The sequence below is a fragment of the Drosophila suzukii genome, chromosome X (genome assembly GCF_043229965.1).
Source record: "Drosophila suzukii chromosome X, CBGP_Dsuzu_IsoJpt1.0, whole genome shotgun sequence".
NCBI lineage: Eukaryota > Metazoa > Arthropoda > Insecta > Diptera > Drosophilidae > Drosophila > Drosophila suzukii.
This window is the reverse complement of record NC_092084.1, coordinates 234,045-258,070: the sequence shown is the minus strand read 5'-3', so window position 1 is coordinate 258,070 and position 24,026 is coordinate 234,045. Positions and strand designations below refer to the sequence as shown.

The 24,026-nt window shown below is 42.1% G+C and overlaps 4 protein-coding genes across 11 annotated transcripts in view; 1 reads left to right on the top strand and 3 right to left on the bottom strand.

Moving 5' to 3' along the window:
• sgg (glycogen synthase kinase 3 beta homolog shaggy) overlaps positions 1 to 8,935 on the bottom strand; it is a 55,194-nt gene extending 46,259 nt beyond the window's left edge. For 2 of the 7 annotated variants that reach the window (XM_065867890.2, XM_036820500.3), the window contains exon 1: positions 8,839 to 8,933. The gene's annotated coding sequence lies outside the window, so the exon portion shown is untranslated. Of the gene's footprint in view, positions 1 to 8,679 lie in introns of all 7 variants that reach the window. The other 5 variants (XM_065867884.2, XM_065867891.2, XM_065867885.2 and 2 more) reach the window with 5 other exon arrangements.
• Positions 8,936 to 9,499: 564 nt separating this feature from the next.
• On the bottom strand, positions 9,500 to 18,666 carry Pi4KIIIalpha (phosphatidylinositol 4-kinase III alpha). Of its 2 annotated transcripts, XM_017081340.4 has the most exons (11): positions 18,402 to 18,666; positions 17,617 to 17,830; positions 16,486 to 17,547; positions 15,775 to 15,834; positions 14,906 to 15,407; positions 13,861 to 14,847; positions 11,985 to 13,783; positions 10,941 to 11,857; positions 10,695 to 10,883; positions 10,383 to 10,629; positions 9,500 to 10,190 (listed from the first exon to the last, which is right to left on the bottom strand). In XM_017081340.4, the coding sequence occupies exons 1-11, from the start codon at positions 18,495 to 18,497 to the stop codon at positions 9,805 to 9,807; spliced, it is 6,459 nt and encodes a 2,152-aa protein (XP_016936829.1). In that variant the 5' UTR covers positions 18,498 to 18,666; the 3' UTR covers positions 9,500 to 9,804. The 2 variants fall into 2 exon arrangements, with proteins under 2 accessions (XP_016936829.1, XP_016936831.1); XM_017081342.4 differs by lacking the exon at positions 15,775 to 15,834.
• A 558-nt stretch (positions 18,667 to 19,224) lies between these two features.
• On the top strand, positions 19,225 to 21,951 carry brv3 (brivido-3). Its single transcript, XM_017081399.4, has 2 exons — positions 19,225 to 20,243; positions 20,308 to 21,951. The coding sequence occupies exons 1-2, from the start codon at positions 19,323 to 19,325 to the stop codon at positions 21,619 to 21,621; spliced, it is 2,235 nt and encodes a 744-aa protein (XP_016936888.1). The 5' UTR covers positions 19,225 to 19,322; the 3' UTR covers positions 21,622 to 21,951.
• Seipin (lipid droplet biogenesis associated protein seipin) lies at positions 21,606 to 24,024 on the bottom strand. Its single transcript, XM_017081404.4, has 3 exons — positions 23,377 to 24,024; positions 22,602 to 23,089; positions 21,606 to 22,534 (listed from the first exon to the last, which is right to left on the bottom strand). The coding sequence occupies exons 1-3, from the start codon at positions 23,658 to 23,660 to the stop codon at positions 22,197 to 22,199; spliced, it is 1,110 nt and encodes a 369-aa protein (XP_016936893.2). The 5' UTR covers positions 23,661 to 24,024; the 3' UTR covers positions 21,606 to 22,196.
• Between the last annotated feature and the right edge of the window lie 2 nt (positions 24,025 to 24,026).

Below are 24,026 nucleotides of genomic sequence, written 5' to 3'. Positions count from 1 at the left end.
AGAGGTATCACACTTCTAAATCGGTATTCAATTACTCAAGTTATGGATTATAGAAGTACAGTTTTAGGTTCCCATTCTAAAAGCTATTGGAGTTACGGAAAACTTTAACATGAAAATGGGCTCGAATTTGGACCATCGTTTAAAAGAAATATTTTAATGTAGATTATTAGGGGATTGAAGCACAAACTCATAGAGGTATCACACTTCTAAATCGGTATCCAATTACTCAAGTTATGGATTATAGAAGTGCAGAATTGGGTTCCCATTCTGAAAGCTATAGGAGTTTCGGAAAAATTGAACATGAAAATGGGATCAAATTTGGACCCTCGATTAAAAGAAATATTTTAATGTAGATTATTAGGGAATTTAGGCACAAACTCATAAAGGTATCACGTTTCTAAACCGGTATTCAATTACTCAAGTTATGGATTATAGAAGTACAGTTTTAGGTTCCCATTCTAAAAGCTATTGGGCTCAAATTTGGACCCTCCTTTAAAATAAATATTTTAATATAGATTATTAGGGGATTTAAGCACAAACTCATAGAGGTATCACACTTCTAAATCGGTATTCAATTACTCAAGTTATGGATTATAGAAGTACAGTTTTAGGTTCCCATTCTAAAAGCTATTGGAGTTACGGAAAAATTTAACAAGAAAATGGGCTCTAATTTGGACCCTCGATTAAAAGAAATATTTTAATGTAGATTATAAGGGGAATTTGGGCACAAACTCATAGAGGTATCACACTTCTAAATCGGTATTCAATTACTCAAGTTATGGATTATAGAACTACAGAATTGGATTCCCATTCTGAAAGCTATAGGAGTTGCGGAAAAATTGAACATGCAAATGGGCTCAAATTTGGACCCTCGATTAAAAGAAATATTTTAATAAAGATTTTTAGGGAATTTAGGCACAAACTCATAGAGGTATCACACTTCTAAATCGGTATTCAATTACTCAAGTTATGGATTATAGAAGTACAGAATTGGGTTCCCATTCTGAAAGATATAGGACTTGCGGAAAAATTGAACATGAAAATGGGCTCAAATTTGAACCCTCGATTAAAAGATATATTTTAATGTAGATTTTTAGGGAATTTAGGCACAAAACCATAGAGGTATCACACTTCTAAATCGGTATCCAGTTACTGAAGATATGGATTATAGAAGTACAGTGTTGGGTTCCCATTCTGAGCGCCATTGGAGTTACGGAAAAATTAAACATGAAAATGGGCTCGAATTTGGACCATCGTTTAAAAAAAATATTTTAATGTAGATTATTAGGGAATTTAGGCACAAACTCATAGAGGTATCAGACTTCTAAATCGGTATCCAATTACTTAAGTTATGGATTGTAGAAGTACAATTTTGGGTTCCCATTCTAAAAGCTATTGGAGTTACGGAAAAATTGAACAAGAAAATGGGCTCAAATTTGGACCCTCCTTTAAAATAAATATTTTAATGTAGATTATTAGGGAATTTAAGCACAAACTCATAGAGGTATCACACTTCTAAATCGGTATCCAATTACTTAAGTTATGGATTATAGAAGTACAGTTTTGGGTTCCCATTCTGAGCGCCATTGGAATTGCGAAAAAATTAAACATGAAAATGGGCTCAAATTTGGACCCCGTCTTAAAGGAAATATTTTAATATAGATTATTAGGGAAATAAAGCACAAACTCATAGAGGTATCACACTTCTAAATCGGTATCCAATTACTCAAGTTATGGATTATAGAAGTTCAGTTTTGAATTCCCATTCTAAGTGCTATTGGAAAAACGGAAAAATGGAACATAAAAAACACAATGGTCTTTTTCGTAAGCACCTTAAAAACAAGGAAGAACGCTATAGTCGAGTACCTCGACTATCAGATACCCGTTACTCAGCTAATGGAACCAAAGGGAAATGGAGATATGCAAGCAGCAAAGCGAAATTGAAATGCGCCACCTACCCGTGATCTCAATATATGGTTATGTGGGCGGTAGACAGATTTAAGCGTTATGCGCTTTAGAGTGGGCGTGGCAATACTTTTTTGTGGGCGTTAGAGTGGGCGTGGCATATTCGCGTAACAAACTTGCGCTGCGTACAAGGCTACAGAATCTAAATCTGAGATCCCATTTCTCTATCCTTGATAGTTTCCGAGATATCCGCGTTCATATTTACAATTTTTTTAAGTTTGTGGGCGTGGCAAACTTTTTTTGAGTCAATCGAAAGGTATTGATGAGGACAATACATTTCAGTTCCTTCTGCCTGTTACATACTTTCCGACGAATCTAGCATACCCTTTTACTCTACGAGTAACGGGTATAATAATTGGGTCAAAAGAGATTAAATTCAGAAACGTTTTAGAGACCCGAAGCAGAATGCAAATTGTTATTTATTTAATCTACAATTTTAGAGTCCTATTCTAGTTTATCTAAATTATCTGAATAACGAAAATAAATACAAATAAGTAGTGCAATACTGCTTCTTATTTGGCACAACGCAGTGGAAAGTATCCAATTAGGCACGACAAGCATTTTCTCGAACTTTGGAAATTGATAGTTACTTTATAGGGCCGCAAAGGTCATCATTAAAAATGCAAGTACCCCCTTGTAAAGGGCAAAAATAAGCTATAAGTGTAAGAAGAAAGAGGCAAATTGCAAGGGGTGTCAAGGCGAGGAAGGTATACCCACAAGCTTGTTGGCATGGAAAAGGGGTTAAAGGGCAGCCAGAATGACTCGCACGAGTGTGGAGCAGAGTGTGTGTGGTGTGGTGGCAAAGGAGACCCTAAAATAAAGATGGAGAACGAGAGAGCGAGGGAATTAGTGGCGACACACCGACGATGACAACGAGGACGCTTCGTCGGTTTCATTTTCGTGGCTGTCGTCATGCGACTGCCGCCATTTGACCCACAAAACCAAACGCCGCAGCGCAAAAAGGGTCTCCAGTTTAACACCCAACACCTCCCACTACGTTGTCTAGCTTTTCCACATTTGCGCAGCTGTGGAAATCGTATGCTATTTTCCATTCATTCAATTAGCTCATTCAAATTTTTACCGAAAGCTGGAAAATGTGCAGAATACAGGTCGAAAAGAGGCGAGGGTCTAATAAATAACCCACATCAATTAGAAACAAAATTTGTTGAAAGCCAGGCTAAGGTCGGGTGTTCGATGTTGGCCACTTTTTTTTATACATTTATAAATTTAAGTCATGACAATTTTAAATAGATCAGAATTATTTAAAAGTGTTTTCTTAACAACCAATCGGATGAAAAGTATATTAATGGCAAAGGAGTAGGCACAAAATGTCGGGTAACCTTTCTTATATTCAATGATGCTTACCCGACTTTATAAAATATCGATCGAACGGGTCAGTAGGCTGCCAGGCAACCCAAAAACGATGACCAAATACACAACAAAAACAAGGAAAAATTAGGAAAATAGAAAAATCAATGCACACCCTAGGGGTGTGATGTTTGAGAGTGTTTTTGTGTGGGGCAGCACACTAGAAAGTATGCTGTAATTTTACCAGCAAGCATTTCCCTCATCAGTCGCAACACTTTTCCGCCATCTACTACTTCTCGCCGCCTCCAAAAGCGAATCCGTCAAGGCTAAAAACGTTAAGGCAAAAAAATTTGGCAGCAGCAAAAGTCAGGCGAAAAAGGTTGAGGTGGCAGATTAACACAGAGATCGGCGGAAGAGAATCCAATTTCTAAAACACACCCCTATAAAAACATTCTTAATTACAAACCCTGATTTTAATTTAATCCTTGCACCATTATTATTTCTATGTTCACAATACTTCTTTCAGTGCTTTTAAAGCATTAATCTAGTGGACGTCCAATTCCCTTGGGTTTGCAAACTTTAATTCAAAATGCATCCATGTAAGAACCCTATTTTCGGTTTTGGTAACGATTTATGAATAACATTTCCCTTGATTTGTTGTATTCCTATATCCGACGATCCACTGAAACTGTCGCCAATGAGGATTATTTTTGGAAAAAGGGGGCGGGGTTCATTGGGTCTAACCGCATAAAAGTCGCGAACGCGTCATAGTTTTTCCCGTTTTCCACCGCTTTTTCGTTGCCTTTCTTTTTCAATTTGCTGTTGGTGCTTGCCGGCTATTTTCGCGTGCTTTTCACACGTATTTTTAGTTGATTTTATTTATTGATACACGCGCCCCACACAACCAAAGAAGACGTATAAGTTGGCATTTGCATGTTTATTCTTATTATTTTCTTTACTTTCATTCCACCATGATTACCAGTAACCCAAACACAAGTTAAGTTATAGTTTTTCGCCTGTTGTTAGTTGATTAAAAGAATAAACTAAACATGGGAAAGAATTAAGGAAAATTTGCTTCTAAGTAGCGTTAATTGTATCTTAGTCATAGACGAAGTATCAATAAGAGTATCAGTATCAATATCAAATATTGATACATACATACTTTTATACAGAATTAAGCAACAAAGAACCCAATTCTAATCTTATCGTCTGTACGCCACAGCGTTTGTATGGAAGTTTTAAATCTTTTTCGTATTTTGCACTTCATTTTTTTGTTTCGAAACAATTTGAGAACAGCAAGAACCAAAAGCCGTTTCCATTCCGATTGTATCAGAAGATAGTAAAGTGTTAATAGATTACTTTTAAAGGGGAATTTTTATTTGGCTTTGAAATCGGTAATCGACGGTGGAGAGACCCGGGTTTCATGGTCTTTTTTCTTTCTAAATCTTTTATGTAATTGTACAGTGGAAAACTAAAAATAGCCTCTTTAATAGTAATTAAAGAACTATTAGAGAATTTTCAGTGTGAACAACCGAATGATATTTATTTTTACATAAAAATAATACTGCCTTTTTTGTGTGTTTTATTTCTTTCTTTACGCTTCATCCTAGAAACGTTGAAAGTCTAATGAAAAATTTAAAATATTAATTGTTAATATAAGTAGGAGTCTTTTACATATTCTTCCAAATGTTTATTTGATAGTGTTTTTAAATATTTATTGGAATAAAAAGGTGTAGGAAAGGGTTACTTTAAGTCAAACTACGACTATGGAAGTTTCAAATGATACAAGCATCTCTTAAAAGTAATAATTAAACACACATTATAATGGATTCAGTACACACATTATAATGGATTCAGTACATAATCCATTATAATGTGTGTTCAAGCTTTAAAACTTATTTTATTTAGTTGTCAATTTTTTAAAGTCAATAAAAAAACCGTGACACGAAAAAGTGTTTTTCAATAAGTTCTTTGTCGAGTTTTCGGCTGCCGGCAAATTTAAAAAATGCAAACACCCACACACATGCTTGAAAGAGCAACGCACGTGACACACACACAATTACGTAAGGCAAATAAGCTGATTTTCGCCAATATAAACGAGATCATTAATCTGAAATAAATATTGAAAACCGATCGGAGTAGAACAGAGCATAATTGCTAAAACGTGGAAAAACGGCGTCGCGAAAAATTTGCATTAAGTTTGGCCAACAGAGGGCCAAATTCGACTGACGAACCAAACGGGAAAAGCAGCGGAAAACTTAGAGAAACTAAGGGAGCGAAAGAGAGTGCCGAGAGTCCAGGGAAATGCCCACGAAAGTGGCAAAGAGAGAGCGCGAGAGAGCGGGCTACAGGAGCACAGCAAGGATGTCGCCGTCAAAGTCGGCAGCGCAGCAACTGCGACGCAACGCAACTAGTGCTGCCGTCACCGATTTACAACACTGTCAAATCCAAAATGCCCACTGCAATCGATTACCGACTGCAAAGTGATGTCAGCCTTGATATTATGTACACATCTCCCGCCAAAAAAAGCTTGATGTAAAACTTAAAGATCACAAAGCCTAATATACGATGTTCTGTGTCAAACGACATTTGAGGATTACTATTTTTTCCAATAGCTCGACTTGATTAGGTTTTACTTAAAAATCTGACATTCTTTAAAATATCGAGCATGCAACAAAACTTAAAATATACTAAAATACTTCTTCTAATCGAAATGGAAAGTAAGAATGAGAATACCAATTAAGTAAAGAGATATGTTTGGTAGTTTTATTAAAAATTCAATATTGTTATAAGTTATTCCAAGCAAGCAATTCTAAAAATGAGTGACGATGATGAATGAAATAATCGATAAGACGTTGGGGGCGTGCAAAATTGTGTACAAAGTATCGGAATGTCACGCGCAGGCGAAGGACATCATCACGTACACACACGCCGACAAATACATGCACATATTGTAGAAGTGTTGCCAATTGGCAACAAAAATAAAAACCAGGAACAAATGTGTGTGTGGCAGGAAAACAGCTGTGCCACAAAAGCCTGACTTCAGACCTCTTTCATTTACAGTTGGGTCCTGTTTTTTACTTATAGTTGTTTAGCTTTTTTCCATTTGAGTGGTGTTGCCAGGCGAGAGCCCGAACACGTGCACAGGAAGTTGACAACTCTGGCACTGAATTGTTTGAGTATGCGTGCCCCTGCAAAGTTCGTGGGCGTTGGTGTGCAAGTGTCGGTGTGGGGATGTCGTGCCGTCGCATAGCGTGCAATAGCGCTTTCTCTCATTCTCTCTCTTCCTTAGATCAGCCCTTGCCCACAGGCTGACGATTATTGCGAAGGCATTTCTTTAACAAGGAATCCTCAAAATCGCTGCGACACAAAACTAACAAACTGACAGTCTTTCCCCAAGGGAACGAACCTTTAGTAAAAAACAAGTAATTAGTCTTATTACGCTGGTTTACAAAATCTTTGGTAGCTTATTATTATTCATTTGGATACATTGTATTGCCAGGTACCAAATATTTATACATTCATTGCATTTATTCTCAATCAAAGAAGATAAACAACTCCTACCCAACATTTACTGTATCTTCACAAAGCCGGCACATCCATAATCGCTATCCACTTAGAGAAAATTAAAAGAAAATACAACGAACACTAGACCAGAAAAAGTCCAAGTCCCAACACACGAATTAAGTGTTCCAGTGTTTATTTGCTGTAGTCATTTTCAATGTCACATGCAGTGCAAACATTGCACTTTGCAGGCAAACTAATGATATACAACCCAATACAAACAGCAATAAGGCAACAACAATAAGACACATCGCGACGCACAAAGAGTTTTCGCACCAATTTCGCCTTATTTAATTTAAATTCCTTTGACCGGCAGACGGTTAATTTTATGGAAACGTCGCCATAAACGCAGACACTGAGGCATAACGGGTCAGAAATGAATACAGTAAAGACACCCAAAAATACAAGGTTTAAAAAAAAGCACAATTTGTAGCGGAACTAGTTAAGATAGAATCTCAGTTAATAATACCAGCTGAGCAAATGCAGTTTTACTTAGATAAGGATCTTAAAGTCCTGTAAAAATGGAAAAATTGTTGCGGAACTTTTCCTGAACAATCAATTATCAATCGAATGACTAATATCAACCATTCGAATAAAAAAAACACTTGGCGCACTTTTCCGACTGGTCTACCATATTCTGGGGTGCTTCGCGATGAGCTCGTGTAAAATATGTAGATATTGATGTACTCCGTTCAGCAGATGACTAAAAAAAAATAACAACAATTTATCTGAATCTTATTTTTTTATGTTCAAATTATATTTGCAAGATAATCTGATATTGAGAAAAATTATGAAAATAATCATACGTTATTGTAATTAAAATTCAATAGTTTTAAGATTGGTTTCTTTTGTCCTCATGTTAAACTGAGAGTTTAAGACCTAATACAAGCCAACAGCCGTGAAATGTCTTTTAAAAGTCCGCTGTTTTAAGCGGGTGCTGGTTCAATTTTTGTTTAATGTATGGCTAAATTATTACGCAGTTTTCTATTTTTTTAGGAACCAAAACCAAATTAGGCGCAAATGTATATTTGAAAATGGATTACCTATTTTTTATCCACTCACTTGTAATTCAGCTTTACTGTACGCTGGCTGTGCAGTCGACGTCGACGCAGACGTAGAGGCGCAGTTTCGCTGCAGTTTCGTTCGTTTTCGATTTTCGCGTGTGTTTGTTTGCTTTTTGCAACAATTTCTTTATTTGTTTTGTTGTTACTTTGGTTTCATTTGTTATTTTATTTTGTTGGCTTGCAACACTCGAAAAAAATGTATTAGATTATTGAAGCACGCACACCCACACATGCACACACACGCGCGCAGAGAGAGACACGCGACACACACACACACGTACACTTGTTCACCACAGCGGAGGTTCTGAGCAGCGTTGCTGTCGCTGGCATCGCAGCGGCAGCGGGTGTGCTTGTGTAACGCAATTTCCTCGCCTTCCAATGTGTGCGTGTGTGCAATGTACTAAAAAAAATCGCAATTTTCCAGCATTAATTTCTCAAGAATTTTTACCATTTCCTTGGCAAAACGCACACACCACACAACAAAAAAAAAGATACACGCATGGGGTGAAAAAAATAGGAACGCACGCTCACATACATACATACACAGGCACACGTTGAGAGCGGTGCTCGTTTATTTCGAAAAATTTTTAATGTTAAATACGCTTTTGCTTTCATGTATACGCTTCTCTTGGTTTTTTCGCTTTTCGTGACATTTTCTCGCGTTTCATTTCATTTTTCGACTGCTTTCTTTTACTCAACACACACACAAACACGCTCTGCTCTGCTGCTTTTTTCGTCTTTTGCTACACCTTGCTTCCGTATATATGTATATATGTACCTTTCACACTCGCTTCGCACAAAAAAGTTTAGGGCGAAAATGGTGAAGACTCCCGTACGTTGGGAAACTTTTTGTTGCTCCTCGGCACTTAATTGGAGCTGCGTTGCTCTACCTTGTCACCAGATTGTCTCTTTTTTACTTTTCGAGTTTTTTACTTACAACAAAAGATCTCTATTTTTTGTCGACTGTAAAGTGTGACCCGTCCGAATAAAACACAAAAAACTACGAAGAATCGATAAAAACACTAGAGTGTTGCCAGCTGGCATAAAATACTAAAGCAGTCACTTAATACTAAAAGCACGAAATTACTAAATACTAAAGTTACTACATACTAAAGATGGTGTTTTTAAACACTGTAACTTGAAAGCTTTTCAAAATTGCATATTTTTCGAAATGAATTTGTATTTTGTTTCTTAGAGTGCCATACACAATTAAATAAAAACCATCCATTCCATTCCAATTTTATTTTCTGTATTGTGTTTTATAATTAATTGAAACTTATTGTATTTTTAAATATTTTACATCTTCCTGCAGTTTGTTGTGAGCTGGGCCACTCACAAGGTGGTACATTGGCGCGAACGTTTAAACAAAATTTGAGGTTTTTACACATATTTTTTAATCAATACGGACTTTTGTACTGCAGTTCCAGACCAATATAACAATTAATGTTGAGAAAATTATTTATTTTCTTATATTTTATAACAAAATTCAACCAAAGTTAGGAAAGCTAATTCAATTCTTAATAGGAGTCTCAAGAAAAAACTAAAAGTTTAATGGAACCACCAGACATCCATTTCCCATTAAATAACACAGCTTACCATTATATAACATATTGCCCTATAATTGATTTAATATTTATAAATATTGTATAACGAATAATGCATATGCGTCGTAAAATCTTGGAAAAAGTTCAACATCTTATAAGTACGCGAAACAGAAAGAAACACACTTTAAAAAATGCGAGTTAAGGAATACAAATACGGGTGCGGCGACAAAACATTAATAATACGGATAGGGCAGGGGTATTTTCTGTTTGTAGGTTAATGTTTGGAGTTTTGTGTATTTTTAAGTGTCTTTTGGCCAACAACAACGAACATGAGGCGCTTGTATTTGGGTTTTAGATTTTTAGTAGGGTATCTGGTTCTGGTAGTACTGGATCATGTCGTAGGTACGCGTGCGGAAGTTCTGGTACGAGTTTCGGATGACAGCCAGCATGTGGGCGGCTGCCTCCTTGTTATTCTTGGTAGCCACGAATCGCTGCTTGAGCAGGTTAATCGTTTGTCCACGGAAACATGGCAGCCCAGTGTCTAGCATCAGGGATACCAGGGAAACAATCGCATCCTGGTAAGGCCGAACGGCGAGGAAGGCCTGGACGCACAGCTCACAGAACCACTTGAAGGCCGGTGAGTCCATCTTGCCGCCCATAATCATGACCATCTCGTCGGTCAACTTCATATCGGGTTCGAAGCCGATGTTACCACCTGGCGAGGACTCGAACATAAAGCCAAAATCTGCAATGCAATTGGGAAGGTGCTTAAATTATTATTATTTGATCTGGTTTTGTATTTTTTATATGACATCTATCTATTTTTTTAACGTTAATAAAATTTAAACACAAATTTGTTTCATCAGAATAACTGTTTTCGTATTCAAACGAATAAATAACCAAAATGGCCATAAATGGAAGAATGGCCATGGCTTACCTATGTGTATTATGTGACCATCCTTGTCGATCATGATGTTACCGTTGTGACGATCTTTAATCTGCAGCAGATAACCTATTAACGAGTAGGCTGCCATCGATTTCACAAAGTTGGCCCGCGCTGCCTGGAACTCCTTGGAGCTCTCGTCGCCATACTGATGCTGGAAATACTCTGACAGTCCACTGTCGGTCTGTCGACCGAGTTGATCCCTAGACTTGGCATTCGGCACGCACTCAATCACACCGCACTGGAATAGTTTTAAAGTTAATTCAAATTCGTTTGGATTAAGAACGAACTGAGTCGAAAACTCACCCCTGGAGCGGTGGCCACAACGCGGTAGGGAAACAAGAAAAGATCGAGTCCCACCTGTTGGAAGATGCTCTTAAAGATGGTGATCACCTGAAGGGCCAACATGTCCTGACGCACATCGTCGCCCACCTTAAAAATTGCAGCCTGCCAGGACTCCACGCCCAGCGTCATCTTGGCGTCCTCCTGAGAATTCTGTTAATAAAGTACGGATTTATAAGTGCTTTAAATATGGACTAGGATCATCGCTACCGGATTATTGGACACCTCCATGGCCCGCGTCTCCAATTCTGTGATGCCGCATCGATATACTCTGAACCTGGCCAAATACGGCGCTTTAGCCGCACTCTGCATGGGCGTGCCGCTGCTGTAGTCGATATCCAGCACCATGGCCTCTGGGTTGGAGGGCAGATAGCACCCGCCCTGCACCTTGATCCTGGTAAGCGCCGCCAAACACGCGTTCTTCCGCTCAATGCCCTTGGCAAACGACCGAATCTCACCGGAGACAGCTGTTATCTTGCCAAAGAAATCGAATTCCCGCTCGTAGAATCTCTTGGCGGCGCCCGAAAATGAAGCGATTATACTTTGCGATAGCTGATCGAGGGCCTCATACAGATTGGGATCCTTGTGTTGCTGATCTTCGTCCATGTACATATTCGTCTGCATGTTCCAGATCAACTGATGCGCTACAATCTGCGACCTCCGAGAGATATTCTTAATGAACTCCACCACATAGCCCATGGTGTCGTGTCGGAGTGCTTGAACCAATTGCGGAATATACGGCAGCACCGATTCCGCCGGATACGAGGAGAGGGTCTTCACAGCATACTGAGCGGTCAGCGGATGAGATGGATATTGCCGCGAAAAGTAAGCTAGCGCATGGATCGGCGTCACTGGCGACCAAGATAGGATGTACACTAGATCTGGACTCTCCTGCAGTAAATTCTTAGTGGTGCACAAGTACTTCAGCGCTTCGGGGATGTGGCACACAGCTATGGGATCGGAGCAGACTAGTCGTGACACCTCCTCGTCGATAATCTCTGCATTTTTGATCCGCTGCGGTAGGAAGACAGCCAGTGCCGGGTTGTAGCACCAGGCGAGACGGGCATAATCCCGCCAAACGTTTGGCTTGTATGGCCGGTTGCGCCACTCAGTGATCTGTTCCTCGCCTGAAAAGAGAATTGAGCAAGCGGTTAGAGCTTGGTATGTAGGATGGCCCGTGGAATATGAGTAATATATTAAAAACATAATACGATTTGTAGCAAATCATTAGCCTAGATTTTGTGCGTGGCTCACCTGGCACTATTAGGTCTGGCAGACAATTGGGATTATACCAGGTGATGAGAAACTCAAGCTCTACGGCCAGCAGCTCGAGGATCAAATTTCGTTTCTTCATGTAGTCCTTGTCATACGAATCCTTTTGATATTGTAGCCGTTTGGAACGATTCGATCGCTTGGATAAGGTGGACGTAGAGTGTGGAATGGTGTTGTACCAACCACTGCTGCTCCCACCACCTGCCGCACCCATTCCCACCGCATTTCCACTGGCACTCATAGAGCGCGTGTAGTCATTGACCAAGCCACTGCCACTGATCAGGGAAGCCGTCTCCGGATTATTTCTCACAGCCAGCATCTGTGTGGAGCTCACAGAGGCATTCGTCAAATCATAGTCACCCACTTCGGAAGTGACCAGATGCTTTTTTTCACTGCGCATCGTCTGCCAAAATTTCAGCAGTATCATAATATCCTCCAGCAATTGCTCCCTGCTTTGATTCGGGCACGTGGGGGGTCCGCAGAAGTAGTCCAATGCATTGGAGTATATCCGCTCCCGGAGAATATTCCTTGCCAGAGATTTAGGTATGGTATTGCCCTGCAGCAGCGATAATCCGCACTGCAGCAGCTTAAAGCGACAGCCCACCGTGGACACCTGACGATTCTGCTTGCTACTCTTCAGTATAGGAAGACATCGATGCAGAAGAAGACAGAACATTTCAACCTTATCCCGATTGCAATACTTAGCCGTGTCCACCATTTCCGAGAGCAATTGCAGCCAAATTAGATGTGGACCGATCAGTATGGGCTTGCTAACCAACTTACAGCCTTCGTAGGCGGCAAGGGGATTTGTAACCTCCGTTTCCCAGGCAAACAAGCCCATACGCTTCTCAAATGTTGTCTGCCAGGCGCTGACCATCTCTTGGATAAAGCACAGCTCCAGATCCTGCCGGGCAGTTAGTACCCATTGCCAACATTCAACGGCGGTCTCCATCGCCGATTCGGTGAACAATTCTAGTTGCGAGCTGGCCACGGCATGCAAAAGTTTCCTGTCAATCTCCGAGCAGATGATCAGATAGGCAGTGGCCCGCCAAAGAGCTCCACGATGACGGGCATCGCTCTTCTCCGCACAAGCCTCCCAGACATCACTGACCAGTCGATCCGCTAGTCCTGCTTTATCCTTCTCACTAAGTACGGACAACAGGCCGCTTATCTCTCCGGCGTATTTGCTCCGCAGGCATAAAACTGATACGAATCTTGGCGTATCTGAGTTAACGCAACTCGGTCTTTTACTCGTAGTTCCCGTGTGCAAGGCACTGCTGCTGACCACGGAGTCGAATGCCAGGGCCAATCCACTGTGGTGGGCTAGAACAGGCGTTGGAATCTGATTTGGATACTCCTGTAGATGCGACCGTGTGGATCGTGGCGCCCACTTCATGGCCTCATTAACGATTCCCTGACACCGATCGGCAAAGTCCTTTAGGCGCAGCTCCCTCGCCGGAAGCGAGTCCATCAGCTGCAGGGTGTAAGGAGTGGAAACCACCCGCAACGTGGGTGTTTCCTCGTTGGGATCCAAGCTGAGGGAGTACGCCAGAAGTTGGAGGATGTCTAGCATGCACCACAACACCCGGCGATTCCAAAGCAGATGAGGAAAACGATCGACTAGAAAGGATAGATACTGATCGGCCACAACCTGGATGGGTTTGTGGATGTGGTTGAAGTAGACCAGCAGCAGGGTTGCTTGCGATTCCAGCACCTTCTCACGGATCTCGTCATGAGCGTATAGAACATTGCGAAATTTCTCGAAGACCTGGTCGGCAACGCTACAGGTAACAATGAGAGAATAAAGAGAGAGATTAGAAAGCTGTACCCTTCCTATTAATAAATCCAGTAATCCTACCACTTGACGCACTGCCAGATGCCCGTTTTGTCCCTTTGAAGCGCCGTGTCGCAGAGGTAGCTCATGATCGGCTCCAGGCTCGGCTCATCCGCATTCTCCACGCGCAGCATCTCTAACCAATAAACACTCAAGAGATAGGTGCATTGCGCAAAGGAAAGCTTATTGATCGCCGTGGCTACATTGTCTGAAGAGTGCTCCAGAAGCACCAGGATCTGGCTGCGCAGCTCGTTGACCGAATCGCTTTTTATAGCCAGCGTGTAATTGAGTTCTCTCATATCTGATTTGTGAGCGGTCTGCGAAATGAGTAGCGGCGACTTGGCCGCTATTTGCTGGACACCTTGATACCAATCTGCTGGCCAAAGTCGGGCATTTGTGAAGCCCATCACCACACAGTAGGCCCAAAAGTCCTTGAAGAGCTTGTGCAGGCGTTGGCGCGGGTTCTTGATCGGCGGCAAGCGGCGCACCAATACCGCAATCACCGGTATCAGCATGCCCAGATTGCCAGCACGTGAGCTGGCCTTCTGGGCTCCCGGTGTATTGTCGTAGCTGCGCTCGCCATCCAAGCCGATCTGCACGAACAGCTCCAGCAGCTTGCCCAGCAGCTCTAGCATCTCGGCATCACCTTGGATATTGGCCGCTATATTGCCCAACGCATTGACCACCGCATCCGAGACGTGATGGAATTGCTTTCTGTGTTCCGGATCAGATGTGTAGGCCAACGAAGCCGATTGCACTGTGACGCGGGAGAACATCTTCATGATCTCATCGAAGACATGGGTTTCGCACTGCGAAATGATCATACAGCCCAGTTGATCCACTATCAAGGCGTTCTGTTCTGAAGGTACCTTACAAAAACGCTGGATAAAGAACTGCAGAATGTTTTGGGTGGTTTTCGAGGTGTCCTTTAGCGCTACGGCCACATGACCCAACATCACAATGATGTTGAGGCTAACCAGGTTGGATTTGTGGCATTCACCTTGCGATTCACTAAAAGATGGGGTGTGTTAAGTTACACATTATTGTACAGTGCGTAATATATACCTACCTGCCAGACTTTTCGGCGGTGAACAGCCGGTTTGATACGTTTGCGACCAAAGCTGGGACACAAAACTGGTCCAGGGTGTGGGCAGCTCTCAAAGCGATCGACAAATTCTCGATGGCCGCATCGCGCAGAGATTCAAAAGCAGCATGACCACTCCTTCCAGTTCCGATGCTCGGCGGTTTTTGGTTATCTCCGTAAATTACGACCGCCGTCCGTGAATCTGAGTGCTGCACCGCAATCTTAAATGGCGTCAGCTCCTTCTCCTTCTTTTGCTGAGCCAAAGATTGCATGGCATGGTCATGGAGCTTGCCCAGAATTGGACTGGGTGCCACAAGGAAATCACGCAGATATGAAATTGAGGTGCCAGCAATGTTGGGAAACTTGTGGGCCAGTTTACCGAGACCTTCTAGACAAACCATTAGCAGCGGCATGTGATCCATCACGATCTTGTGGCTGAGCTCCAAATTCAATTTTTGCGACAGCCGGCCACACAGCTTATCAGCCTCTGTTTGGGATGATTTACAAATTTTAATTATTACTTTGCAATGATATTATATAGCCGTTTTCAAACAAGGAAACGAGGAACAAAAAGAGGATGAGGAGGTTGAGGATATGTTGCAGCATGCAGCGAACGTTGGCCAGGCAATTAACAAAAAACCACAAAACCAAAATATAAAGTATTCCATTTAAGAGGGGAACCCACATAAAATTACAACTGAAGTATTTATTGACGATGTATAAATATAAAAAATTAATGTTAAAGTAGTTTTTCATTAAAAACATTAAGTCAAATTTTTACATATGGTTTCCCCCTAATTATCAGTTTTGTGGGTAAAAAAATCAAAACTAGTTGAGATTACACTGCTCTTGACCTTTCTTCAATAAAAATTGTAAGCCATTCTGCAGGGATGGCACATTATAGTCGACGTCAACTGAACCGTATTCCGGGTTCCGGCCACCAAAAAAACAAAATTTAAAAAAAACTATAAGAAACTAAAAGAAATTAAAGGAAGTAACTAAAAATGTATTGAAGATAGAGAGAGGTTAAAACATTCGCAAATACCCGATCAACAATCATGTCTCACTTTAATATATAAATTATTACAAAAATAGGGCAAAAGTAAAACCACTACAAAAATGGTTTCAATGAGCAAAAGAGTGTTCATCCTTTAAAATACAAAATACAATTTTATAGGTACATAAATTTATCTCTTACCAAAATGTAGATTAACTTGTATATTAATATATACTTTTAAGTAGCTAAGGCGTTTTTTTGACTATTGCATATTTTACCAACTTTAAGAACTACAATTATTTATTTGCCATGTCTTCTAAATTGAATATCAACTCAATTTACCCTTTGTTTCTTTATTATAGTATTAACGTAAGATTAATAATCTTCAAATGTTTTTTTACCATCTCCCTCTAACTGGTTGCGAAGCTTCTTCCCTCTCTCTCTCTTTCGATAGGTTTTGCAATATATATATGTAACTGCTTAGATTGCCATTTTGCATTTGCATTAATGCTTTAGCGTTGAGCTGGAATTCGAGATCATTCGTTTCATGTAAAGGATCTTCGCTTACCCGTTTCATCGCGAATGGCCCAAACCAGTAGATCGACACATGCCGCATTGGCCATTACATTGACCTTGTACTTGTTTACCACCGCGATGCCGTTTTCCTCACGTCGCTCACGCTCTTGATCCTGCTGCTTATTCTGCAACTCCGTTTGTCCATTCAGGAACAGTCTTTTTACGAATTCCTGCACATCCTTGGTGAATGGCGTCGGCAAGTCCACCTGATGCTGGAGCAATTCACGTAGCAATGTAACCAAAACCAGGTTAAGCGTTTCCGAGAAGCTCTTGTAGCAATAGCCTTTGATTTGGTGCAGTGAAAATATGTCGCTAGCCTGCTCATCCAAATGTTCCAGCGTGTCCTTGGTTAACAGTTTCTTGGACACCGCAAATATGGTCTGCAGATGCTGGATGGGAAACGGTGGCACTCGATACAAGGGTCGTGGGCCTCCTTTCGTAGGCGATTCGCAGACGCGCATGTTGGGGAACTGGTTAAAACTGGAGCCGTAACGCGTGAAGAAGTGCGTCCGTGGGTCGTACGGCACGGAGAAGTAGCTGTGCAACGAGGGCTTGTTGTGCTTTCCGCCCGAGTACCGCTGGCGGGCATCATCGTGACCTTGATTCTGGGCCTGCGCCAAGCTGCCCGACATGGAACGCGGTATTATGGGTCGAAACTGATGCGTGGCTGCCAAGCGTTCGCTACTGCTGAAGGACCCGACACAAGTGCCACTGGCACTGTTGCTCGATCCGGTGCCATCGCGTCCACCGCCTTTCTGAATAGGCAGCAGCTCTGGCGGAAAAATGCGGCACAGCAGGGGAGGATCATTGCTCGCATAGCGACCCATCGATCGGGCCAGTCCAAAGAGCAAGGGCACCGTAGCCTTGCACAGAATAATGGGAGGTGGTGCAGAGCTGCTGTCCCTGCTGGACTTTACTATGTTAGCCAGAGCACTTAACGTTTCTACTTGATTCAGAATAATCTCCTCGCGGGAATCTGGACATTTGGCCGCTATATCGGAGAGCAGGGTATTCAAGCAGAAGCTAAACTTCTCCGCCGAGGGAATGCGAATGCCTGGTAAATGGATAATTGCATTACCAATCTGGGGATAAGGTTTGTCATTTATATCAGACTGAGACTTACGTTCGACTTTGTTGCTTCGGGCATCGTCAATCCAGACTGCTTTGGGCAGGCATTTAGACAGGCGAAGCAAGTAGGGTACAATCTGTCCCTCATGCTGGCAGCCGCCTTCTAGATAGTAGATTCCCAGGGCAATCACGGCATCCTGGGCCCGTGTGTCCAGGCAGAATACTCCGGCGGCATTCTCCTGCGGGCAATACCGGAACAGGGTTTGCACCTGTGGAACAAAGAGAATCCATAAACAAGTGAGGTGTAACATTTTTTAGTGAAATTTATAACTATGACGAAAACCCTGAGCCTTATGCATTTCTGACTAGTTTTCCCATTTTACCAGCAGTGTATACTGTATACTTTATTATTTAAGGGGTCAACATTATTCCGATTCAAAGCTGAGTTTGTACATATACATGTTTAAAATTAAATGTTTGCATTAATACGCTTCCTAACAGCATAAATGCCTGCAAAGGTGTAGTAATTAGTACATCTGAATCAACACAATTTTCATGCACTTCTCATACTAGCTTTTCGAGGGCTATATTTGAAGTTCCGATGATGAGACGGTGACAGATTATAGAGCAGCATACTGTTTTTGTTTCAAATCACTGTCACTCTTCCCCGAATTAGGATAGTTTTGTTTGTGTGTTTTGGATTTCGCGAAATGTAGGCTCACCACCCACACCCCCGCCCTTTGAGCACCCACGCATGTCTGTTTTATGGCCGCCGCTCAAGGTCAGTGCGAAAAGTCGATTGTCAGGAAACTTGCTAATTCTGTCACCCCAGAAACGTACCTTTTCCCACGGAGTGGGCTGAATCCCCGCCAGAACACGGGCCAAACACAAAACGGTCCGCTGGTACGTGTATTTATCCGAGGCGGTCATCGTCATTGCTCCGTTGCCACTGCTCCTCCAACTGACGGCCACCTGCTGCTCCGCTCGTTCGTTTCGTTTCAATTTTATTGGCTGTCTCGAACAATCTCGCTAGGCCTTCGTCATCATTTTGTAATTCGGTAATTCGGTCGCAAAAAATCAAGTTGAACAATATAGTAGTACCGAGGAATTATCTGTAAATTATACCAAAAGTACTCCGAACGGTCACTCTGCAAAGAAATGTTAACTAACAGAGAAGCCCTCGGCGTATGCGCAATTTTTGAGCGCCCAACAGCAGTGCCCTGTTAGCGTTTACTAATACGCCATCTACCACTCGTGCTGGCAACGCCGCCTGGTAAGCCTGTAAGCCTGGTTGACCCGGCTAAACACAAAAGAACTTCGGAAATGGCTTAAAAATAAATACTTAATAAATGTAGTACATTTTGCCTGTATTTCTAGAAAACAGATTCGATTTAAAATAAATCCGTTTGAGTTATTTTATTAAAGTTTTTTCTTTGTTAATCAGCATGTCTATATGCATAGGTTCTGCGGTACATTTTTACTTACTCTTCCAGATCTCTACCACCGAACCGTTTGCACAGGCTACAATTTAAAAAAAAATTAAAATATATATAGTTTTGTCTATCTTTCTAAACAATTTCGCAAAAAATATCGAGCAATAAATTTCCTAACAATGCTTTCAATACAATAATAGTATTATTCTCTCATCTAGTGAGCCTTTAAGTTTAACAACTCGTCATTCGAAAAATGAACAATACCTGCTTTATCTAGCTCTAAAAATATAGTAAAAGTCCGGACATCTTTTTCGAGCCCAACCTTCTAATGATCGCGAAAAAAGCGCATTTAGCCATGTTTGGGATAACGGTCGGGATAATAATAGCCTGCATGATTATGATCTCGGTGTTTGCCGGATTCAAACATGAAGTGGTCAAATTCAAAACTATGCTGGTCAGCATGGTGATAGTGCTGATGTTCCAGTACCTGATCGGGGACCCCATCAAGTTTGTAATCCTTGCCTTAGACAGGACATTCTGGCCGCCAAAGATGTATGTACCGCCTATGAGCGATGAAGGATATAAACACGATCGCAGGGACTTCCTGAAGCAACGCCTAGGCAGCCAGAAATCTAATTTGGTGATATCATCGCAGTACAGGAACTGGAAACTCAACGAGCAGTACAAGTTGATTGCCCATGATCTTTTCACCTACGGGCAGTACTTCCTCTGCTTGATGTGCTTGGTTCTGGTTACGCGAGATGAAACACTCTATCATAATACCAGGATCATCAAGGATCTTTTTATGTTCAATCATACGGATTACACGGGTCTAAAGGAGGTATACTTTCTGAACCAGCTGTATGACTTTATTGAATCCACGCTGGTGATAGCTTTTAATTCAAATTCGAGTACTGGAACTGCACCTGGTTGGGTTCATGAGGAGCAAACGGTTCTCTTGGGAGTGATTCGATTGCGCCAGCTGCGAGTGATTGATCCGGATATCGGCTTGGATGCACCGGAGTTCTCGGAGATGTACTACATGCCTGATTGGCAATTACCGTACCGTCGACTGCACTATGCTGATAAGTATTGGCGGATCTATGAGCCCTGGATCCCCATAACGGTGAGCTTCGAGTTTCTGGACGGCCTCCTAATGAACTTTGATCATGTGGGCTACCTCAACAGTTATCCGGAGCTGTCAGGCTACGTCAGTCTGCTGGCCCGGAGCACGGGGAATAGCATGAAGGTGAGTAAATGGGGGGTTACTGGGGAAAATCCTTTGGAACATGAGTTAAGATCGTTGCCCTTAGGTTTTGGACTACCTTAATGAATATCACTGGCTGACCCTAAACACCTCGGCGGTGTTCATCGACTTTACTCTGTACAACGTAGATGTGAATCTGTTTAGCATTTGCACTTTGCGGGTGGAGAAGACCCCTTTTGGCGGCCTAGTGCCGGATGTTCAGGTGGAAAGCGCCAAACTCCTGGAGAACGTAGATCAGATGCCCTATACTGGGTTACTGGCCTTGCTTATATATGTGGTCGTTTTTATTCAGTTCTCCCAAACGCTGGCCACCAAACTGTGGTACGAACCGCGACTGCTAAAAAGTATTTGGAACAAACTGGACCTGTTTATCTTTTTGGTGAATCTAATGGTGGTGGTGTTGGTGGTTCTGCGCGAGGCCTTAGTAGCCAATATGATGAAGAAGGTCGAGGGTGCCAGCAAAATGGAGTTTATTGACTTTCGGCGACCATCGCGCATGCACCAGTTGACCACGATCACGATTGGTTTTTTAATATGCATAACTACACTTAGACTATGGCGCGTAATGCAGTTCTCCAGTGTTTTTGAGCTATTCACCCGGACCCTTTACTTGGCTTGGGCGGCAGTGGCCAGCACGGCCATTGCCATCGTTATATTCCTCATGGGCTTCTGCTTCGCCGTCGTCACCATAAATGGTAATAATAGCAAAAACTTTAATAGGTTTATTAAGAGCATGGTGATGTGCATGTGCTTTTCCTTTGGCTTCAGTGCCCAGGTAAAGCCATCGGAATTATTCCATGGCGGTAAGTGGTTGGGCATTCTTTTGTACGGTGTTTTGGCCTTCGTCATCATAGTGCTTCTGATTAATGTTTTTGTGTCCTTGATCAACGATTATTTCACCATTGCCAAGACCATGAGGGACTCAGAGACTGACCATCGGATTAATTTCTTTGAGTTTCTGCGAGTCGAGTTTTCGGGATTCTTTCGCTGTATTCAGAATTTACCCTGCTGCCGACGAAATTACGTCCGTAATAATCGTACGGTGGCGCAGAATGTAAACAGGAAACTGGATGAAATGGATGCAAAAAAAGCCATGAAGCAGAGGCAACGACGCGGTTACCAAGTGATCCATCGAGAATCGGGTGACGATGCCCAGTCTGCGTATAAGGATCGAGGCGAAAGGATAATCAACGTAGGAAATATCCTGAGCACACAGTTAACGTTGCTCAGCATGCTCCTTTTTAATGATGATGAAGAAGAGCAAGATCAGCCGGAACCCCAGGATTTTGAAACGGATGTAGAGGGAGGAAAAACCACCGAACCACAAAAAAATAAGACCGATAATGAAGCAGAAGCCTGAAAATAATTATTTTCTAAATATTGAAATGCTGTATGCTAAGTTCTAACAGGAAAACTATAAAATTTGTTCAAATATGCTCTTTAAGTTCTTTGGTCCGTCACAAACCGTTTTCGTTGGTTAGAAAAATCTCACAAGAAAAGTGGTACCTGTGCTGACGAATTTTAATTTTCAAACTCCTAACTCCCTCAATAATAAGAAATAATAAGCTTGTGACATTTCAAAATAAAATGGTTGAAATCTAAAATAACGTGTACAATTTAGCTGCTTCAGAAAACTGGGGGTATACAATTGACGATTCTATCGACTCTATCAAAAGGAATGTCAATAATACCTATGATTTCTAAATAAACAAAATATCCACCACTTAAATAAATTAATGTTGAACTAATTGGACTGCTTTAAGTACAAATTGGGATAATTCAAGGCATAAATTGGCCTGAATACTTCATTTGGCAGCTGTGTTTACTAACTTAGTCCTAAAATCTATTTAGTCTTTGGCTCAAGCGTAGCATGGGCGGTGGTCTCGGCTTCGGTGGTGAATGGTTGTCTCTATTTTATTTCAGCCACTCCTCATCTTAGTGGTCCGCAGTGGTCTTTTTCGAATGACGCTTACGCAGTGAATCCTGGGTAGCATCCTTAACACTGCCAGATTTCTTGACCAACACCAAATCATCTGCATCCACATCGCTCAGTGTGTCTCCACCCACGTCTGCAATGTCAGACTTATCACCGTAAGCAAACAAATCATCATCATCCCGAAGGCTGCTCGTTTTTGAGAGGATTAGGCCGGGTTCCAGCGACTTCGTGAGCCGGGCGTATTTGATTTGCACGCTGTGCAACCACTTGGCGTCGGACCAGTGGTACCAGCTGAGCAGAAAGATGACCAGTATAAAGAATAGATTGGTGCTAATGGCTGGAAAATAAAAATAGGATTAGCGGGGACTTTCTAGGGCGGATTCGGTAGGTATAAGGCAACATACCCACTATGGCCGACAACACTGGCCAGTTGAACATAATGTACCGCAGACCGGTAAAATCGGCAACTATATGAAGTGTCACCGTATAGAACTGAATCTTTTGCGACTGTATCTCCACATAGACATCTGTAATGGGATGCTGTCGCTCCTCCAAATACCGCGAAAATATCTCTACCGGGACCTGCTGGAATTCCTCCTTCCAACCAAGCACATAAAGCGGACTTAAAGCCCAAGTGGAGATCATGCGGATCAGTGGCGACCGATATCGCATCATTGCTGATCGGCAGGAATGTCCTCTCAGCATTGAATCGTAGTCCCTCATCTCGGCGCACACCATAAACATACCCAGTTCCAGATTCTGTGGGGATTCCGGCATATCGATGTTCACGATCACCTTATAAGTCTGGCCAACCATCAGAAGCTGTTGCTTCTTCGTCAGCGAGACGTGGGCATGTGGAAAGGTGCAGGGCGTACTGGTCTCTAAGCAGGTTCTGCAGAACGTTTGATAGAATCATTATCAGTGTACTTCAAATGTACATAGAAGTGGGTGCTAAGTCTAGAATGGATAACAACGAATTAAACAACTAGGCGATAACCAGATAACAATAGTGAACAAATTATTAAAGTTATAATTATCAATCGCACGTATATTTATGGACCTGATAACATAGGTTACCAGTTTCAACATTAAATTATGTCTAGTTCAAAAGTTTGTCGGCCTAGCTGAAAATGATACCTTCGGAGCAAGAATCTGGACCATAACCCGATTCTTACTTACTTGAACTGCATGTGGACGGGTCGTGTGTGCGATATGGCCGGCATGAAGACGTAGTAGAAAGCGGCGTACATGAAGACCGCCAGCCAGATGATGAGAACCACGGCGAAGGCTATGAGTCCTAGCCGCAGGACCAGTTCCCGCACCGTGCCTACTTTCTCATCCGCCTTGCTGCGGAGGCGATCGTAGACGTTCCAAGCGAGATTCAAGGTCGGACGGATGAGGAAGCGACGACCCAAGCCCAGAGGATCCAGGCAGAAAACAACAAAGCGCAGCAGGAAGTTCATGGTGGAAACTAATTGCAACTGAGCCGACGAACAGCAATTAAATAAACTAAGTATTTTGTATTCCGTACTATCAGCGCCGACTGCTTATCGATTCCCGATTTCCGATAGTGACCCTCTCTCCTCGAGATTTGCATTGGCTCTATCGGCTGATTCATATGTACATATGTATGTATATTGTGCTACGACCAACCCACGATCCCAGACCAGACGTTGTACCGGCCCAAAGGTCAGCCGAAACGACTTTTCGGTTTGGGATGATAGGGGGAGTATTACACTGACCAACACAACCTATTGTTGTGTTGAAAAATCATTATTTTTAAAACCATTCCTGAATGGTTTTAATATGGTCTTTGTTGTGCCTTGAAA

Excerpts from the sequence above, each read along its gene's own strand:
- brv3 (XM_017081399.4), top strand. The coding sequence starts at position 19,323 with ATGATCGCGAAAAAAGCGCATTTAGCCATGTTTGGGATAACGGTCGGG. Across the intron at positions 20,244-20,307 it reads GCACGGGGAATAGCATGAAG|GTTTTGGACTACCTTAATGA; the intron begins GTGAGTAAATGG and ends CGTTGCCCTTAG.
- Seipin (XM_017081404.4), bottom strand. The coding sequence starts at position 23,660 with ATGAACTTCCTGCTGCGCTTTGTTGTTTTCTGCCTGGATCCTCTGGGC. Across the intron at positions 23,090-23,376 it reads CCCGTCCACATGCAGTTCAA|AACCTGCTTAGAGACCAGTA; the intron begins GTAAGTAAGAAT and ends AACGTTCTGCAG. Across the intron at positions 22,535-22,601 it reads AGTGTTGTCGGCCATAGTGG|CCATTAGCACCAATCTATTC; the intron begins GTATGTTGCCTT and ends TTTATTTTCCAG.
- Pi4KIIIalpha (XM_017081340.4), bottom strand. The coding sequence starts at position 18,497 with ATGACGATGACCGCCTCGGATAAATACACGTACCAGCGGACCGTTTTG. Across the intron at positions 17,831-18,401 it reads AGCCCACTCCGTGGGAAAAG|GTGCAAACCCTGTTCCGGTA; the intron begins GTACGTTTCTGG and ends TTTGTTCCACAG. Across the intron at positions 11,858-11,984 it reads GCCAGACCTAATAGTGCCAG|GCGAGGAACAGATCACTGAG; the intron begins GTGAGCCACGCA and ends TTCTCTTTTCAG.